At 43.0% G+C, this 19,210-nt stretch overlaps 1 protein-coding gene across 3 annotated transcripts in view; it reads right to left on the bottom strand.

The window, feature by feature from the left end:
* PTPRB (protein tyrosine phosphatase receptor type B) overlaps positions 1-19,210 on the bottom strand; it is a 62,944-nt gene that overhangs the window by 40,509 nt on the left and 3,225 nt on the right. For 2 of the 3 annotated variants that reach the window (XM_037388221.1, XM_037388220.1), the window contains exons 3-4: positions 11,853-12,091; positions 6,227-6,503 (exon numbers count right to left, since the gene is read on the bottom strand). In XM_037388221.1, the coding sequence (XP_037244118.1) occupies positions 6,227-6,503; positions 11,853-12,091 (516 nt within the window). Of the gene's footprint in view, positions 1-6,226; positions 6,504-6,670; positions 6,809-11,852; positions 12,092-19,210 lie in introns of those variants that run through there. The other variant, XM_037388222.1, reaches the window with a different exon arrangement.

Below are 19,210 nucleotides of genomic sequence, written 5' to 3'. Positions count from 1 at the left end.
CTTCATGTAAATCAAAAGAAATGTGTTACAAGTTGATGTACTAAAGTATTGACATTTATATATCCCAATAAGGTTAGGCAATTGCATATTAAAAAGGTATCATAAAACAACCCAAAGCAGCCAAATCAAACATTCACATGTCGGGGAGTTAAAGAATAAAGGTTTCCCAACAATTTAACAACTACATTTGGCTTTCACGTGAGTACACTCTGTGCTACTCTTGCCTAGCATCAGACAGGGTGCATCCAGGTAGAGAATTAACGTCTCCCTATAAACACTGCCTTAAACACAGAATAAGGCTGTATTTCCAGTGCCGTCACTGCTGTCTGGTTTCCTGAACAAGGCAGGAGAAAGAATGTGAGATGACATAATTACAAACTGCACTGTAAAGGCTAAAAGGACAAAGTCAAACCTACCCCTACCCTGCCCTACAAATACAGCAGTAAGAGTATCATGGGGCTAGTAGCCTTTAAGCTTCTTTTTCTTCAAACCCTGGATGGTGCAGAGGGTTTAACAGCTTATTGCAGAGCTCTGCTGAGAACACACTGCTGCCACGTTCTGCTGATATGCTCTGTCAACCAAGTATATTAGGAATTTTAAGGGAGAATGTCCTTCCTTAGAGACATTCAAAAGCTGTCCGGACATGGTCCTGGGCAACCAGGTCTAGGTGGCCCTGATTGAGCAGGGGGGCTTGGACCAGATGACCTCCAGAGGTCCCTTCCAACCTCAATCATTCTATGACTCTGTGAAAAATAGCGCATCCCCTTGAACCCAGGTCCCTGCTTAAATTCAGATTCTTGCTTTGGACTACAGAGATGCTAGTGCTCTTCAGAAAGAAAGATGAAATTTATATCAACAAAATCAATAAAGAAAAATAAATATCTTTTTTTTTTGACCTCTTTCTTAAAGGCCAAACTAAGTCTGTTTAAATCGGGGGGGGGGGGGGATTAAAACTCAAGTCAAAGACCAAGCACATCAAACTTCAAGCCAAATAGTTAAAATTTCACCCAATTACAGCAACTGCAACAGGAGGTTTTAATGAAAAGTGTCAGGAAATGTTAACAATAGACTTGACCACCAACTCCACCTATAATATATACTAAGCCACTAAAGACTATTATGTTGGCAAGAATGAATAGTGGGGGTATAATCTTGTTCCTTGAAGGCAATTGTTCTAATCAGAAAGGTCAAACTTTGCGAGTCAGAAATAAATTCCAGCGCTATATATGGTCAGATGCACAGCCAGCTGAAAAAGTTTTAATTTGACTGATATCAAGAGAACAGTCATGGCAAGAAGTTTAACTCTCTCTCTGACAAAGTTAGGATAAGGTTGACTGCTCTTTAGTCCTGCAAAAGTAATCAACATTGTAATCTGCATTATTTGCCAAATTCTACAAAAGAAGACATACACATTTTTAGAAGCGCTTATACTGTCCTGGGTAATCTGTCTTCTAAGGTGCATTAGCAAAGAAAAGAGTTGCGTGCCTAGAAGGTGAAGTTCAGAAATTCAGACTTTATCTAATCTCTCTGGTCCAGAAAACAAAACACTCAGTGCTTTGTACATCCGCTAGAACAAAGAAACAATGAGATTGGGAAGTGCCTGGCCTGAAAGAGCCCTGGATGGAAACAAACACTTAAAAAGCCATTTACATTGTTATACAAGTCTCTGCTGGCAACGATACAACCCTGATATATCACAGAAACACAGTATTTTCACAAAGATATTTTTATACCATTTGCCACTATATAAATTAATGTCTCCTGGTCTACAAAGGAATCTTCCAGAAGACTTAAATATTGTTTGGATTATATTGCACCTCCATTTTCAATTTTTGGGAAGACGATACGCTTTGTGTGCACAGCTGCTACAGATACATTTTATAGAAATCATAGATATCATCATGTCCAGTCCCAATGACACGACTCCCAAACACAGTCCGTAAGCACAGAAACAGCCCTATCTTATGCAGGAGAAAAAAAATAACTGAGAGATATGAGCCCAGGAATGAGTAACAGGGAATTCCTGCCAGTCTCAGCCATCTTCCTACCAAACTATCAACTTTTTTCCTAGTTTTCCCTATTCATAAAACAATAACCTACTTCACAAGGACTTTTGTGAAGATTAAGTAAAGAGGGTTGATTTCATGGTCCTTATTAAGTACAAATATTCAATTCTTTGGGATGATATGCAACCTAGAAACTCCTTAAAACACAGTTATTTATTTTCTTCTTGTACTCTGCCTTTTGAGACTATGGTCATAACCATTATGTGATTATGGATGGTAGGATTATACAGCCTATAGTCAGAGCCATGTCACGGTAGTTGTTCCTACAGATGGCTAATAAATCAGATTTGTCCCAAATAATTTGAAATTTACATGCTTCTGGCATTTACAGAGTTACATATCACAATGGAAAAATACTCTACCAGTATATGTCTTAGAAGGTAGAATTTTTAACCTCTTTCCATTCAAATATTTAGCAGTTTTTCTGACAAAAAATTTATTTAGCTGTCAGTTGTCTCAGTACAGGTAGCTTGGATTAGGCAGTAACATAAGATACTACTGCAATATTTTTGTAGAAAACAGTGTTGAAAATGGCATTTATAAGCCTATCATAGAAGACATATTCAAAAGCAGGGGAATTGCCAAGTCATTTTTCATGGCTCTCAAGACCAGTATTCCAAATCTGAATTTCAATTAAGAACTGAAAATCATAAATTTAACTGTAATTTAGCAGGATCTGTTCATGTACTATTGTTTTTAACTAGAATTCTATTTAAAGATGTAGTGATTCACCGAAAATATGCTACTGAAATACACAGTTATTCTGGTCCACAGATATTTGGAGAATTGAGAACTTAAGTATTTTATCTGAAAACAAGAAAAACACCACATTTTTTCATATAATAGCTCTCAGTCACAGAAATAGTTTTACTGAGACCAATAAAGAAGATAACATGAAAGGATCAACAGGTGCGTGTCCTAACTTTACAGTGTCAAGCATGCTGACTAGTGTATGGTTTTAGGTGCTGTTTAATGTATATATATTAAAAAATGTAACAAATGGTAAATATTACTGTGAAATAAATATACAGATTTGCGCCTACTAATATCTGTAATCTCAGTTTTGCAGTGGAAAATTTACTTGTAGCTCAGAGCTGATAAATGGTGTTATCAGCTTTTTCTTCGTTTCCTGTTCTACCAAAATAGCTGAAGTGCTAACATTGTATGTGTGTGTGTATGCCTGGGTATACCTGGCTTATATAGTGCATATGTGATTTTATTTTCCATTGTTTTGAGCGAACTATTTTAGTTCTGCTCTAGAGGATTAAATACTTGCCCTTTTAAATTGATAGCCCATAGACCAAAATTTCTTGAGTAAAAGAGACTCCACCTTGGTGGACTAATACGGATTATTGTACCAGTATGCTATACATTATCAGATTTGAGACCTATGCCTCCCCAAGTGAAACAGAAGCTGCTTCTCCACCCAAAGATTCACGAAGGGTCTGGTGTTACTCGAGATTTTATGCAGTCTTGGTGAGCTGTGCACTTACTCTATTGGAATACCAAACTCACTAACAAAATAGACTTAAAATCATAGCTATGACAATGAGTTAAGTACTTCACATTAAAAGGCCAAATTAAGTTAGGGATTTGGTTGTCTCCAAGCCTTCACATTACAGCTGCAACTATAGTATGCATTATTCGTCACTTTCACCTTAAGACCTTAGTTAGAACAGATTACACTCAACATTTAACAATTTATTTTAGATGTTATGGGCTTAGCTACTCCAGTACTTTATACAAGAAATACAACGAAAACTGAACTCGTAACAGGAATAAGCACATGAAAATTTTAACAGGATTGAATAGGAGCAAAAAGTTAAAAGTTTCTGTACTAGGTATCAAAACAAATTAAAAAATCTGCAACTGTCTCTGTGTACATTTATTGTATCAAGATGATACAGATGTTCAAAACCTCATTTTGCAAAAGTAAGCACATGAGATGGGATTCCTCTTACTTCAACCATCTAAACTTGGTCCGGTTTAACCTAGGCTCCTTTTATAGTCAGCATAGAAAGCTGGGCACCTCCAAAGGACATCTTAGCCCACCTTTCTCAAAGAGCTCAGGAAAGGAACCTCACTGAGCACCAAGGTCAGACATCATATTTTTAGACGGTCCATGATAGCTTAGTCCACTAGCATTCAAATCAGTGGGAATTATGTTTACCATATACCTGACAACGTGCCTCATGCTTCCATATTCACAGAATAGTTTCCAGGAACACGTCTATGGACATTCAGGCTGAGTAGATTGTAAACCGTAACTACTGACACAGGTTACAAAGGAACAGGTGAAAAACAGCTTCCAGGAAACTGGTTTACAATGCTTCCCCCCATGGAAACATACAGAGGAATAATTCTCCCTCATTCTCCACTGAAATGCATAATATTGACAATACAATGTGTGTTGTTGACGGGCATAACAAACACTATATATTCTTGAGAAATAGAACACATTGACAAATTTTGGAGCTAATTGTGTGTTTCAAACACCATCAAGCGATACAACTGATGTGATTCAATCAAGGGAAGAAAGGAACCAAGAAGCAATCTGAGTAGCTGTTTTTGCAGGAAACCTCCACAGTTCCTCTGTTCTTATTTTATGCTTTTGACTGATCTCTGCTGCCCAATATCCAAACATAAACTTCACTTCGACTACGGTCCACTGATGTGCAGTGTTTCAGCTTAAACTTTAATCAGTTTTTTCACTCTGATGTCAGCTACATGCTATGATTATAATCAGCAGTTGCTTCCCTAATCACTTGTATCTTACAGCCTTTGCAAAATCTATTTACTGATAAAAGTCATAAATGACACGAACACGCTATTGTCTAAATGCTTTTGCATTAATCAAAACACAGTCTAAAGTGGTATCTTTTTCTCTACTTCTATGCAAGTGTTCAATACTAGATCTCTACTGGCCAGTAATGATGGTGATTTATACCTGTCACTCTGGTAACAGTTGATCTATTCTTTCTACAAGTCATCAATATTAAAACCAGTTGGCATGATGCATGACATGGATTTAAATCACTGCCTGCATAGAAACTATTATTCATTTTTACCAAGTGACATGTGCTTAATGTATAGCTATCACACCAGCAGACTTGTCACTGGACTTTTTTAAACTTGACTTACCAAAGCAAATTAATGGAGGCTATTTAGTGCATTTGTATGGTTAATGCTGGGAAAAGGGTCTGACAGTAAATGATGTCTCTGAACTTCTAATTAAATATTTGGCTGCCATAATCTTCAATAGTAACACTGCAAAGTACCTCTCTGAAACTAACACTTTAGGAGCAAATCAGGGAGGCATCTAATGATGGACCTCATTTAAGACATGTCTGTTTTGAGTCTTGTGTTAATACCCCTAAGACGCTGGACTATACCGTATTTCATCATCTTTAAAAAAACCCCACTAACACAGGTAGAAAGAGTCCAATTCTGTCACTGCAGCTGGTGGCCCTGTGTCATTCATAGCTTCACAGCAGAGTTCACATGCATACACAAACACACATGCAGAAAGGGGGCTTTCCCTGGCAGCACTCTGGCAGGCTGCTGGCAATATTTTACAGCTAGTCATGGATATGACAGTGCTAGAGCTCTGCACACAACTGTACATCATAACACCTCACCGGTGGTATTCAAGAAAAACCTATCGCCAAGAAGCTTCAGCTTTACTTGCTGACTTGTAGACTATGGTTAGACTGAATAAAAGTATAGAAATGGGCTGAAATAGTAAGTTACCCTTGAACAGGATTTACCTGCTATGAAATAGATTGTACTTTTAAGCACAGTAAATAAGTTGGAACCTAAGGAAGTATGAAGCTAATAGTTTGCGTGAGCACGAAGAGTGTTAGGGGCTACCACTTCTTAAAGCATTCTGCTGGACGGCAGCTTAAAGGAGCTGCTGGGAGCACCCCCAGCCCTGACCCAGTCTCCTCACAGCACCTTCTCCTTAACTTCTAGCAGCGTTTATTTCTGGCGGTGGGGTAAAGTGACCTCAGGCGCAGCACAGCCACGTCCAGCAAACACCGTAGGTTTGCAGCAGCTGCCAGTGCATCGCCACCCTCCCCTTGCAGCCGGCCGAAGCAAGGGGCCGGGAAGGAAAATCGCGGCGTCCCTCCCCGAGCACCTGCCGCGCCCTCCGCCCGTACCTGTCCGCAGGGAGATGTTGACAGCTTCCCCGTCGGCGAGCGGCTCGATGCGGAGGTGGTACCGGGTCCCGGCCTGCAGGCCGCGCAGGGTGCAGCCGTAGGAGCCGTTGCCCGCGGGGGCGGGCTGGCAGCCGGCCGCCGCCCCGTCCTCCGAGCGCCCGCTCAGGCTGAAGTTGCAGGCGCGGCCCGCGGCGCCCCACCGCAGCCGGACGCTCTGCCCGGCGACGCGCCGCTCCGTCAGGTTGGCGCTGCATCCCGCCGCCTCCCCCGGCGCGGCCTGCGGACAGCGAGGAGAGCGCTCAGAAACCCGCCGGCCTCCGCCAGCCGCCGCTGCCCGCCCCCGGGCTCACCCGCCGACCCCGTCCGCGCTGCCCGCGGTGCCAACCCGCCCGCGCCCCGCCGCGCTCGCCAAGGGCGACCCCACCAACCCCCCCAGCCGCTCACCTTGGTCAGGGCCAGCGCCGTCCACAGGGCGAATCCCGCCCCATAGCTGAGCATCGCCGACAGTTTTTAACCCCGAAGACCCTCGCGGGGAGGGGAGGAGGGGCAGGGAGGCGGCGGGGGTGGGTGCGGGGTGTGGGGGCTACGAAGCCGAGTGGCGGCGGCGGCGGCGGGCCGCGGGGGCCCCCCGCTCCCCGCCGGGCTCCGCGCGGCGGCCGCCGAGCCCTCTGCCGGGCCGCCCGCTTGCTGCATGCGCTCGGGGCTGCCCCGGCCGCCTCGCCGCCTCCCTGCCACCGGGGTGGGGTGGGGTGGGGTGGGGTGGGGGGGCTGCCCGCCGCCCGCCCGCCCGCCCGCCCGCGGCTGAGGAGGAGCGGAGGAGGCGGGGGAGGCGGCCGCCGCTTCCCACGCTGCCATTCTGACCCGGGCTGACTGCCGGAGCCCTTCCCGCCGACTTCCGCAATCAAGAGGCTATTTCCTCGCGTCTCGCTGCGGGGGGCGAAGCGCGGCGACCCGGGACCTGCCGCCCGCCGCCGCCCTCTGCGCCCCCCGACCCGGGCGGCTGGCCCCGGGGTGCCGCCCCTCGCTCTCTGTGGGTCCCACCTTCCTCCCGGCTCCTCTCCCACCCCATCTTCCTTCCTTCCTCGCCGCATCCTCCCTATGGCAGCTCTCCCCCGGGGCTTCTCTCGCCGTGCTCCGCCGGGCTCACGGGGCCCCTCAGGCCGTGCCGCCACTGGTGGGGGCGGCAGCCGCCTCACGCCGGCTGTGCCTCACTGCACGCCGCCTTGCCGTCCCTCATGGCTGCCTCTCCTCACAACCTCATCGGCCTCACCTGCAGCCCACCTTGCCTCGTGGCTGCCTCACCTCGTGGCTGCCTCACCTCGTGGCTGCCTCACCTCATGGCCACCATGTCTCGTGTGCCCCCTTCTCTTTACGCCTGCCACCCCTCACGGCTGTCTCTCCTCACGCCCGCCGCCCCTCACACCTGGCCCACCCTCCTTTTGGACTCAGCCATCACTCAACTGCCATTCCAGCTCCTGTGTCCCAAACTTTGACGTTTTTAGGGGTTAGCTGAGGCCTTATTTCTTTTCCCTGGCTTTGTGACATGGTGACCAGAGGCACTGTGGCAAGGAGAGTCCTGGCAGAGCCCGATGCCGAGCTGCTGCCCGCAGCCCCACACACCAGTAGAGGAGAAGCCCGTCTGTCAGCAGCCAAGTTATCTCAGCTTTTTGTTTTGTTCTGCATTGACTTGTGTCCTTGAAACAATTCCTTCCCACATCCCAGGAATAACTCCCAAGCTAAAATTACACACACCACAGAAAGCAAGAAAGTCTCTCTCTTTTCAGGCTGCACCAAACCAGCTGAGCGCAACTCCGAATTGGCTGGAACCATGGCACAGCTCTCTGTTTGTCATTTGTGCCCACTTCCTTATTGTTTACATTTCAGCCTCTTAAAACTCATGTATATGTGTATGTGGGGTGGGGTAAGGGAGAAGAAATATAGCCAGAAGTGGTTTAGACCTTCAGATACTCAAACAATACTCCAGCAGCCATGGGGTAAATTTGAGATTGCATAAAGAGGGAGGAATTTGACATTTACTTTCTTCAATGGGAATGGCACTTTTCTGCATCTTCCTGTACTGTGTGATATATGTGAGATTTCAACTTCTAAAAGCCACACCTCGAGCAAATTCAACATCACCTCTGTCTCACTTTTCCCCATTTTAGGGAGAAAAAGGTGCTAGGGTTTACAAACATTAGTCTGCATTTTCTGGAAGATGCTGCTGCAGGATCTTCCTGGGCATCAGCCTGTCAAACAAGGTACAAATGTCTGAAAAACTTTAGCTCTCATTCTTCTGTTCAGAAACCGAATGTTTGAGCACTCAGGGGTGTCACCTGCACCTGTGGAAAACTTCATCTGTCCCAGTGGAGCTCCATGCCAGGTCCTAGGGACATGGCACTAAAGGTGTTGGGCTTTACTCTGCAAAGCTCGGGATGATTCATAACTTTATGATCGTCGCCTTAAGTGATGACAGAAATATGTGTTTTTATTATGCCATTCGCAAGCTCATTACAGAGCAAGATCTCCCTTGGAAGAGATGTTTTATGTACTTCAGACAAAAGGAGGGACCATGCCCCAAAGAGCTAGCACAGTGATAAACAAACCATTGATGGAAAACACAAGATGTGTATATTAGACCTGAACTGGGACTAAAATGACATAGGTGTCTTTTAATCAGTTCAAGGTGAGAGAGTTTTACAGTGTAAATTCATCTTTAAATGATCATGCTTTTTGTACCTAATGGCATAAACCATGCCAATATTTTTCCAGCACTGGAGAAGAACAAATCTGAAGGCTTATCAGGATGTTTGGATTACTTCACACCCCTCTCTGAAAATGACAATATTCAGAGTAACCTGCTTTTTCTTGGAAAGTGGAGCTCACATTGTAAGGGTTTTTGAAAACATCCATAATCTGAATTTGCAGGGAAGATACAATTCAGATATGCATATGTAAGTTAGTTAAGTAGATGTAATATGTGAAAGGGAAAAAAATCCACAGCAGTGCAACTTGTAAGATTCAGGAAAGAAATTGAACCTACCACAAGTAAAATTTAAAGATTCCTGGAAAGCTCTGTCTGTTCTTCCAGCCAACTTAAGTTAAAGTGTGGAGAAAAGGGATGTTGCTGCTTGCTGCTCAGCGTTGCCCATAATTTAGAATTTCCTACTTTATTACTCTTACTCTTGCTATCACAAAATCTTTAAAACTACCTTTTTGTATATTCAGGAAAGTCCTGGTTTACTTTTGAGACTTCTGTATGTTACGCAGCACAAAGCTGCTGTAAGGGTGAGGTCTGACACAGATGTCTATGCCAGAACTGGAATAAAACAGGAGGGGTCCATCATTCACTGGTGGCAATATATTTATATAGAATAGCCAACACAATACAAGTAATTATTTCCAGACTGGTATTGAATAAATGGGCTTTTAGCAAATCAGCAGTCACACAGCCTTTAACACTTACTGATCTGTGTGGCAAGCCAAGAAACTAATTAAAAAAGAAAAAAGAAAAAAGAACTGGAAGTGAGTTTTGGGAGTGGCCGGACGTGTCTCTAATAGCAGGCTCCAAAGTCCCTTTCAGACACTTTCCCAAGGTTTCCTGACTTTTTTTTTTTTTTTTTTTTTTTTTTTTTTTAACACCAACCTCTCTATGTCTTTCTAATCAAGAGGAAATGGGCTTTGCACAGCTTTTGTCATGGTTTGAAAGTGCAAGCTGCAGTTTTACTTGAAATCCAAGGCTGCTCTAAACCAAACATTTTGTTCGATTGAAGTGTCACCATTGTGTCCTTCCCCCAAAATGGGTATGCTCACAGACAAATAACATCAAGGCTTTGCTTCTACAAACAAGAGGACCTAGCCTGGGCAAATGCAGTTCGTAGAAGGTATTGTCTTCCTAACACCACCACTCAGGCTTACTTAGTCTATGTGTTTTCAAAGTATCATGTTAAATCCAGTTAATCCTTTAAAGGTCCCTGATAGTTTGACAAAAATGTTTTAAACTCTGCTCTGAAGACAGGGAGACAGAGACCAAAGATTTAAAGTTTGTGTGTCTAAATTCAAAAGTCCAGACCTGGCTGAAGGCTCTAAGGGACAGTTATTCATGAATATTACTTTTTTTTTTTTTTTCACAGATATACTTAGAGTGCTTATCCTCAGGATTCTGGCTTGAAAGCTTTGACCTACGCAACTTGCTCAGTGCAAAGCACGTGAATCAGAAAGTGAACCAGGGTAGGAACACAGGAGGCAGTACCTTCAGTTCAAACGGTGCCATTTCTCTAGCATCGGTGGGATTCTTTAGTAGGAGTGCTGGAGGCATCTTGGGTAATATCAGATTATACAGGACGTTTCTGTTTGGAGGAGACTAGTATTCTGGGCAGGAGGTATGCATGTGGATAGAGGGCATGGGGAAATAAGCTCAGCCTGCCTGCACAAAGCCAGAATAATCGTATTTTAAAACAACCATCTCCACCATCTATGGAACAGAGTGCAGCGCATCCATCATCGGCTCAGTCCCTTCCCCTCATCAGCACTAAAACAGCAGTGTCAGGGTCCGTAAACATTTGGGTCAACATAGTCCTGGGTGACACTACTTCTCCTTTCTCCCTGTCTCTAGTGATGTTGTTCATACCAGATTGCACAGATTGCTCTGTCCACAGCCTTCCCAAATACCAAACACATTTCTTAGTCTTACCCACAGTAACATGGACACCCAAAGTAGTAGCTGAAACAACATGTTTGCCTGCCCCAGTACACTGAGTGCAGTGTGATCTCCTGGAGAAGCCACCACAGGGAATTTAGGGATTTTCAGTCTAAACCGCTATGTGTTGATAGCCATACAGTGACCAACAATGTCCCGTATGCTTTAGCCCATGCACATCTTGCCAATGGTGATTCCAGATTTGCTCTCAGATTACTTAAGTGTGCCTTGCAGAAAGGGAAGACTAGAAACTGATGTGGAGGTACCGAATGCCCACCATTAGCTCCTATGGATGGGGCTGGCATTCCCCATTCTTCTCCTCTGCCAGGGCTGTTTGTGGTGGGAGAGGCAAGAGATCAAGAAATGGCTGTGCATCTCCACTCTGCTGGTCAGTAGATATGCTGACCAGGATCAAGGCCAGGGTTCTTGTAAGGCAAGTTACAGCATTCAGTTTTCACTTGTTTTGACCTGTAAATCATGTATGTAATTTTAGGACTCATTTATCCTAAATAAGTTCATAAAACACAGTGTGATTCTTAGAGCGTAATTAGAGCTAGACACTCATGTTGTGCAACAAACCAATGGCAGAGCCCAAGTCACTGACAGCAGATACCTGGGTTCCTGTGGCTCCTGCCACATCTGTGACCTTTCCATCACTCCTCACATATCCTCAGCATTTCCCTTGAGCTCAGAGATTTTCGCAATGACTGTGCACAACAGGATTGTGCTGTACAGAAGAGGCAGATTTTTTCTGCAGCTGTGCTTCTAGCAAAGGGCCCTATCAGCATGAACAAACCATCCCATCAAAATCAAGAACAAAGCTTAGCACTGTAGCTGCTTTTTTAGTTCATGAAACATCGACCTGTAATAGCTATCAGGCTCCACAGAGTGGAGCAGGCTTAATAAAAATCATTAATTCTTCTGCCTTACCTCTTCTGTGGTGCTAGAGTATTGAAGAGTAGTTGTTGGAATCCAGGCTTTCTCTGTTACTGCAGATTTCAAGTCGAAGTAGAGGTTTTCAGTAAGATTTTTACTGACATGTTCAGTCACATTTCTGATGAACATCTCTGTGCTACTCTTTAGCAGATTTTCAGGCTTAGGTGTAACAGTGTTTAAAGGGGGAGATGTAGTTCTAGTACTCCATACAGAAATGTCTGCATCAGGGAGACCTAAGACAAATAAAGGAAAATAATTAAAATCAGCTCTACATTTTTATAAACAATTCTTTGGATGCCAATATATGTGGCTGATATGACTTCTAGGAAGTTCAAGTGCATCTGTCAGTTCCACAGTTTTTTGTTTTCAGTGCAAACATATATTTTGCATCAATACCAAAGTCTGTGCAAAACAAAGGCAGAAGAAAATCAATTTCCCTGAATGTTCATACCATTCATTTTAAATACAGTCCATAAATGATTCTGAAGAGAAAGGTTGTACTTTGTCATTAATAGCACGTTTACACTTGTAGCTTTTTCACTTGCTTGAGTCTTACCAAACAGCACACAGTTTCAGCTTTATATTGTCAAACCCTGCCCTTTGTAAGTACATGGGCCAGATTCTCATCTGTCTTTTGTTGGTGTAAGTTTAAAATATGGCTTGTTCAAGATAATTTTTCAGGATAATTTGTTCAATATTTTTTTTTTTGTTCAAGATATTAATTCAAGATAGGTTCCTTGTGCCCATATGGGACATTCTTCTTGCTCCTTTAAATCACTCCCATGCAGATACCATGCTAACCCCTGGCTGCTTTCTTCCCAAGATTCAGCTAACATTTGTATCAGTTAACTGAAGTGCCTACAAATATAATGGTGGATTTGCTTTTTTAGTCACGTATCCTTCGGAGAATGCCAAAGTTGCAATTAGAGTGCAGGAAAGATTTTACTACACATTTTTCCTCCACATTTTCATGGCTCTTCCTCCCCATTGGTATGTATTTAATATCCTTTCTTTGTGGCTGTGAGGGCAGGGTTCAAGCTGTGGTGGCCTCTACATCTGGTAGCATCACATTTCAGCTAAGTGATTGGAATTACTCACTGGCCCCTTCTCCTCACAAAAAGCTGTCCTGCCACTGCTGTAGCACAGCTAGTGTGCATTGGCTCAATGCCCAAGACACTTTGTCTGTCCTTGAACTGGTGTCTCCAGCATGACAGAACCTTGTTTTGCTGCTGAGCCACTGGGCTGGTTGCCATTTATAACAATTTTAGTTCACAAACCCTCAAAAAAAAATGTAATGACTGGGTTAAATTGCAGCAGAAGCTTCCAAATGTAATTACTTGGTGTGCAATTATGATATCTTAGCAGGCCAATGTGTGGTTACCTCTTACCCAAAGGATCAGTGGGTCAGCTTCCATGAAGTCAATGTGATAGGTTTTTTTCTGTACATGTGTAAACATATATGTTAACATGTTTATATAAAGAAACTTGCAGCACTTTCATTTGCATTCAGAAATCAAAGTGAGATTGTAAGCCCTCGTAATAGACACCTTCATGCAAGTGTTTTCCTGTGCTTGACAGCACAGTATGTTCAACTGGTACACAGTTTTGGATCCTCCTGAAAAGGATTAGTTTTCTGGAATGGGTTGATAACCAGATTAAATATTTCCCCTCCTTTTATCTAACTGTGCTTCTCTGGGAATAAAAATCTCCAAGTCTCCATTTAATTACAACAAATGTTGATCAAATATTTTTTTCCAAATCAAGGCACTGAGAACAATACTACAGATCTAATTCTGCTCTCTCTTATACCCACACAAAGGGTTTCATTGAACCCTCAGGTCTGGTCCAACACTGCATGATCATCCTCACACTGCTGCATTTGCAGAATCCTCTACAGAGTGCCTATGGTGTAGAGTCTGCTCTGGTCCTACATCACATATCTTCATGGCCCTCACCAAAAGGACAGGGAAAAGTCTGGCAGGAGCAGCCCTGTGCTCAAGCTGTCATCAGCTGCCACAACAAAACCATTAGCTGACACAAGTCCTGACTTGGTCTACATTCCGTATCAGTCATTGTTTCTGGAGACCTCCTATTAATCAGGGGTCTTTGAAAGTCTGCAGTAGGCAACTAGAAATGCTAGCCCTAAAGACCTGGAAAGAATTAGGCCTGCTGGCTCTGTGCCTCTCAGATATCTCCAAGTTCAGAAGGGAGTAGGACTTGTTGATAGAAAGATGTCTAAAAAAAAGTGTATCTGAGTGATCAACAGCCACTTAGAAAAAAAAGGCCACTCAGCTGGGTTACTAAATATAGGTTTACACACCCAACTTAAAAACACATTAAAAAAAATATCTTGGCTTAATTTACAGACAAATAGCAGCAATTCCAACAGGAAGATGTTTGCATTCCAGTACAATTGTGCTTTAGGAAAGCTGCTGCTCCATAAAAGGGAAGCTGGTGCTGCCAGTGACATTTATGGGACACAGCAGCCAGAGGATAACCGGCATTCCTAGTGCAGGAGCCAAAGGGAGAGCTCGACCCTCCTGGAAGTGAAATGTTTGGTCCTCAGAAATGTTCCAACATCCTGAGGAGGTACCATGAACAAGCACTTGGTCACTATACAACCTGATTCCTTGTTAGGCTCAGGGCTACCCTGGGTTTCTAGCTGAAAGATCTTTCCCAGCAAAGACTAACAGTCTGTTATCTGTAACCTGTGGATGGAAATGGCTTCTGCATAGCACGGTGCCACCCTGAAACTTCAGATATACATCCCAGCACTTTCCATGTGTCCAACATCAGACTGACTAATAGGGTTCATATCTGCCCTCACTTCAAGAATTATATTCTTTTTCTAAGGAAAGCCACTAGGGTCCTAGCATAAGGACCCTCACAGCCCTTCTTCAATAGGAGGCACTTATAAAAGGAAACTGCATATTTATAAGACCCAAGCAAACAGATTTCTACACAAACACAACTTGAGTTACAAATTTTTAAACTAGAAAAAACTCACCTCCCATCTGGACATCAGTAAAGTACACAGAATTCTCAACAGTAGGGTCTTTCAGAAGTGTTTAGCATTGTTCTAGCAGTCTCTTTGGAAATCAGTCATAAAACTGTTCATGGGAACAGAGCTCCAGCACTGACACTGACTAGTGGCTGAATGATATACAGTGTGTGAACATACCATTGTAATCATCAGTAGCACACCCAGGAGAAATTATGACATTCTGACTAAGCGCATATTTCATCCATGGGGTGTACTGCAGACTGCCTCCATCTGTACAGCAGCAGGCCGCTTGCAAACAAAGGAAATCTATATGTTTTACATGTATGATGAGCACGAGCGCTGATTAGTTGTCAAGTACTGAGAACCTGACAGTGGTGTCTCCAGACTCAGACGAGTGAGCATGGTGCAGCTTTCTGAAATCTGCCTACCCTAAGTATGGTTTCACAAAACTAAGGCTGAACTGCTAGTGAAACATAAATGAATCAGATCTCTACTGTACAAGAAAAAAATAGTCTGTGAGACTGCATCTGACTTGCTGACAGCAAGACTTGAAGCTAGAAGGGGTTGTTTTAAGATCTCTGTATGTGCAGGACAAAATGAATTATCCTTTCAGTTGTCTAATTACTTGTAAATAGACTGCAAAAATGAAGACTCTTTAAAAAACATACTTCAGATTTCTCTTATACGTAGGAGTGTGACAGAAGAACAAAATCCACTAAATGTCCATCCTTTCCCATTCAGTGTAGACCTTTTAAAAACTGCAAAGTCTATGTTACTTGAAAAAAATTTACCTTCTTTATCTGAAATGTTGTAGAGTTAGCAATGTTTACATCTCATGTCAGAGTGGTCAAATGTCTCCAAACTCCACTCTCATCCTGAGCTGCTATTTTACTTGATTGTTTTTAAAATGCTGAAGTAGCCACTTAAAAGCTCTTTCATCACTGGTGGTAGCAGAACATCCCAGATAACTATGGTCATAATACCATAGCTCTATCAGCCCTATTTCTGGCACTCTGGATAGTCCCAGCTCACTCTGAAGTGGATTTTTGGTCACAGAAATGTATCTAGACTCCATTAACTCCATGGATGGAGCTCTGCTGAAGAAAGCTTAGAAAGGTAGCTACTATGAAGACACCTAGGACATGTTGCCTAAATATAGTTGCCTGGTGCAATCTGAGCTGCCCTAGGGCATCTGAGACATCTGCTCAGGGCTCTTATAGCACCTATGGGAGACCTGTCCCTTTCTGAGTAGGCAATCAGAGATCAGGTGGGATATCCTGGAGCATCTCAAATGATTGAAAGCACCTACATTGAGACAACTGAAATAAGCCCTTCCATCAGACACATACATTTAGACACCTAGAGGCTGAAACCCACTCCAGCTACTACACAGAGTTCCACACAAAGGGAGATAACATCATCATGAAAATTACCAGTATAATTTTCTGAAACTGGCATTTTTGTTAGCACTTGCAGCAGAAGATGAAATAGTAAAGCAGGACTTGCCATCCTCCTGGTTGCTCTGGGAAGCTGTTCGTATCGTTCCATTTTTTCCCTATGAAAGTAGCTGAGCTGATTTTGTTCTATACTGTCTGTGCTGTGGCTCACTGAGACTGAAAACTTATGAAAACCCAAAACCTAGGCTGAGCTGCAGATCTCTCCATTTCTTTTTACAAAATGTAAAAACACATTTGTCTTTGAGCTTCTCCCAGTATACTGTTGGATTGTGTACAAGGTCTTGTAATTATGTCCAAGGATCTGACATTGATTCCTTGCTTTTTCCAGGTGGAGCTGAGCAAAAGTGGTCAACCACGTATTGCTTTGAACAAAGAAAGAAGATTCAAGTAATTTTTGGTATTTCACAGGTTCACATCCATGTTAGCAAACTCTTGTACTTACAAAATCCTATAAAATAATAATGCAGGGAGAAAAACATGGGTTTGAGTGAATGTTTTTTAGGAAGAAATTTTGAGTCAGCTTGAAGGTTGAATGAAAATATTGTTTCTCACTGTTATAATTTATCCTGGAGAAATCTGTAAACGTTACAGACACAACAATCCAAGCTGTTGTGAACCTAGAGATGGATTGTTGCAGGTATTACAAACACTAAAGGTGTGAAAAAATTAAAGCCCAAAGATATTAACATGATCACAAAAATGGGTAAGAGTTGTTGCCTTTTCTGTGCTTCTGCCACCTTTCTTTGGTGGTGGCCTGCTTTCCCAAGAGTGCCAAGAAGATACATGTGTCTTCCCTTACCAAGTTCTGCAGTTGCTACTGTTGCTCCAGTGGTTCAGAGCGTGCTCTGAGTGTGCACTGCTCTGGTCTCTTCTACCCTCCATCTCATCCACTGAAGCATCAGCAGTGTGATGTGAGCTCAGTAAACTCAGGTTCTGATATGAAGCAGGCAAACTGAAAAGGGGTTAAAGGGAAAAGCCCACATGAAACAGAAGATACAGGGTGAGAAACTGGGGCAAAAAAGGAGGAAGGACTGTGGTGGTAACAGTTTGAACATCAGATGGCACGTTGGGCTTTGGCTCATACGTAGTGTCCAATATTTTGTCTATTTTAGACTGCAAACAAAACAAGAGATAAGAAGATGCTGTATTCAGTATTGAATTCCTTGTCCAACTTGCTTTGTATCTTTGTAGATCCCATTATGGTTCTTAAGTTCTTGGCACATATCAGTAAGTAATAAAACCATTATCCTCGACAAAACTCTTTTGAATGGAGCTTTGTCTTGATATCCACAGTTCTAGAGCTTTGCAGCTACAATTCCTTCAGGAGATGCCCCTACTATGTATGATATGGTAGAAGAGAAATTCAATGCGGAGCGTCATGTTACAAAACAGTTAATGTCACCTTCTGCATCCAGATGGCTCTACAGGCTGTGTGACAGTCTCTAGATCTCAGTGAATAACTGCAGCTTACAGCCTGGACTTGTGTCTCCCTATTTGAAGTCATTCTCCACTTAGTGAATAATTTTTGGTCTGTAGTGGTTTTGTTGGTAATATTTGAGGTGCCACATAGTGTTGCTAATTTTATTGAAACTAAGCTACCCAGAACGAAAGAAGCTTGTAAGAACTGCTTACACAAAGCAGAAGTGGCATGGGTGTTAGTGTGTCAGCATTAGTGGTGCTCTGGGTGCTATCCAGACGTACAAGAGGAGATGGGGTTTGTTACACAATTATTTACATGCAACAATTTTTGCTCTTCTCAGTCATCCTGCCTTCTACTCCTTCACCTCCGCCATGTTTTCCTCCTCCTTGTTTCCATTCCTGTCCCTTTTGGATCCTGGGGTTAGAGAAGCTCTGATCCCAACAGCCGGCTAGTGAAAAGAAGGCCTTGGCCCAACAGAGTATTCCTCGCTCTGCCCAGAATCTCCTTATGAATTTGGTGAGAACTGAAGTATCACCACCTCAAGGGAGACTGACACCTCGTGGAGCTTCTTCACATTAGCTGTTTCAGCCAGAGACCACATTCAACCACGTGTTTGCCTGAGAAGGATTGTCTGTTGTTAAAGTCATCTCTGGCTGAACAGAGATGGGATACATATTTAAACTGATCCTGATTCCCACATAAAGTCAGGTCAGGATTGTAGCAAAAAATGCATATTCAAACACATCTCAGATGGCTGATTTGAAATCCAAATCCAAGCTCAAACTTTCCCCACGCTCAGAAAAATCATGCTTGGCATTTGAGTTAGGTCCAGAATAAAAGGTAGTTGCAGCTGTTGGGTTTGGAGCTTGTACTATATCTAGGCTGATAAGATGTTTGGGATGCAATTCAGTGAGTTATTCCTTTGCCAAAATAAAACTGTTTTTATGAGTACTATGAAAACAAAGGGTAAATTATATCAAAATATGGTGTTAGGCAGGAGTAGAAAAACTTACAGCTGTTTCAGCTCCAAAGACTTTGCTCAGTTTTTACTATCTTAGCTAAATATAGACTGAATATGTTATTCTAGGCTGATCCACTGCTGCTTTCACAGAAAGCAGACAGATGATCTTGGAAGACTAATTTTACACATTCAACAATGAAAATTTTGACACATATATGGATGTCAAGACCAGCGCTGTGGGCATTAGATTTTGTTCCTGTACTAGTTATTATTATTATTAGAAAAATCACTCTCTTTGCACTACTTCAACTCTTTATGAGTTTCTCATATACCTGGAATTCTTAGTTACATATTGAGGATCATAATGTACATTGATTTCTCAGCAGAGCTTCCCAGAGTTGTCAAAAAAGACATAACTGACACAGTGAGACCCTTAAAGGGGACTTACAGACCTGTCTATGTAGAGAATTTCACAAAATTAAGGTAAATTCATTACAGGACTGAGCACAG

The sequence above is a fragment of the Falco rusticolus genome, chromosome 5, assembly GCF_015220075.1.
Source record: "Falco rusticolus isolate bFalRus1 chromosome 5, bFalRus1.pri, whole genome shotgun sequence".
NCBI classification, from domain to species: Eukaryota; Metazoa; Chordata; class Aves; order Falconiformes; family Falconidae; genus Falco; species Falco rusticolus.
This window is presented reverse-complemented; position numbering and strand designations above follow the sequence as displayed.